General features: G+C 47.1%; 1 protein-coding gene across 4 annotated transcripts in view; it reads right to left on the reverse strand.

The window, feature by feature from the left end:
- Positions 1 to 505: 505 nt before the first annotated feature.
- ctc1 (CST telomere replication complex component 1) overlaps positions 506 to 1,287 on the reverse strand; it is a 9,630-nt gene continuing 8,848 nt past the window's right edge. For 3 of the 4 annotated variants that reach the window (XM_022765699.1, XM_022765701.1, XM_022765698.1), the window contains 3 exons: positions 1,211 to 1,287; positions 982 to 1,102; positions 506 to 875 (listed from right to left, as the gene is read on the reverse strand). The exon at positions 1,211 to 1,287 is cut by the window's right edge and continues 80 nt beyond it. In XM_022765699.1, coding sequence (XP_022621420.1) covers positions 787 to 875; positions 982 to 1,102; positions 1,211 to 1,287 — 287 coding nt within the window. In that variant the 3' untranslated portion in view covers positions 506 to 786. The remainder of the gene's footprint in view (positions 876 to 981; positions 1,103 to 1,210) is intronic. The other variant, XR_002665737.1, reaches the window with a different exon arrangement.

Consider the following 1,287-nt stretch of genomic DNA (forward strand, 5'->3'; position numbering starts at 1 on the left):
TGAATGCAGAGTCTCTGGAAACTCCCAACTTCACTGTCATTCAAAAGTTTCCTCAGCAGCCAATCAGAGCATGAGCTGCTGACGTGTCATCAGTCACCGAGCAGAGCTTGTTGTTGGTGAGCAGCAGCTGAGAGGAGGAGCTCAGACGCATCACAGCCACATTAGTCACACCTGCTCAGGTGTTCTGAGCACTGGCATCCATCCATCAATCAATCAATCAATCAATCAATCAATCAATCAATCAATCAATGACCTCCAGTATATGACTGAATTTTAATAGTTGAAGCTTACATATGTTCATCAGCTGATTAATGACTTAATGAACAGCTGAGTCGTTTATCTGTAGTATGACATCATCATTTATCTGATCATATTCATACAATCAATGTGCGTGTGATTCTATGTGTGCATTCTGGGTGTAAAACAAGACTGACACAAACTGCAGGAGAAAAACGAAAGGTTTAATAAGTTACATCGATTTATTATATTATTATTATTATCCATTTATTAGAAAAGAGCTTTAAGTCACCTGGTCTGAGGGTCTAACACCTGATCTGAAGGTCTAACACCTGGTCTGAGGGTCTCAGGACTCACGATCAGACTCAGGATCAGAGATGTGACGCCTCAAACCACTTCCTGTCTGACACCTGCAGCCTCAGGTACAGTCAAAGTCAGGTGACCTGATGAGAACATGAACCAGACCTCCTCCAGATATGGTCTGACCTGCTCTGTCCTCACGGCTTTCTACCTGATCCAGGTGTAGGTCACATGACCACGTCAGGTGTATCAGTCAGTGATGTGCAGACAGGTGAGCTGCAGAGGAGCAGTCATCCTGGTCATGAAGTCTCTGTCTCCTCGACTGAACCTCCTCATCTCTGAAACACAAACATCAACATGAACTCTGAGCTCCGGCTGAACTTCAGCTGAACTTCGGCTCAGTCACGGTCCAGTCGTGCGTGTTTGTGTGTGTGTGTGTGTTACCCTCTGGTCTCTGGTTGTTGTGCTTCCTGCAGGTGAGAGAGAGCGGGCGACAAACAACATCACTGCTGCACACACACAACAGGAAGTGGAGGAGAGAGTCGTCAGAGTCAGTGTCACACACCTGAGTGACAGAGACAGGTGAAGGTGCAGTAGAGGTAAAGGCGGTGACATCATCAAACATGTTTGATTGGTCCACAGACAGATGCTAAAAACAGGAAGTGGTACTGACCACGCTCCGGCCCCGGGGGTAGACTCTGATGTGACCTTTGACCCTGAGGGCCCTCTGGAGCCCCTCCCACTGAGAAT

Source organism: Seriola dumerili, unplaced genomic scaffold, assembly GCF_002260705.1.
Source record: "Seriola dumerili isolate Sdu_G_001 unplaced genomic scaffold, Sdu_1.0 BDQW01000731.1, whole genome shotgun sequence".
Classification (NCBI taxonomy): Eukaryota; Metazoa; Chordata; class Actinopteri; order Carangiformes; family Carangidae; genus Seriola; species Seriola dumerili.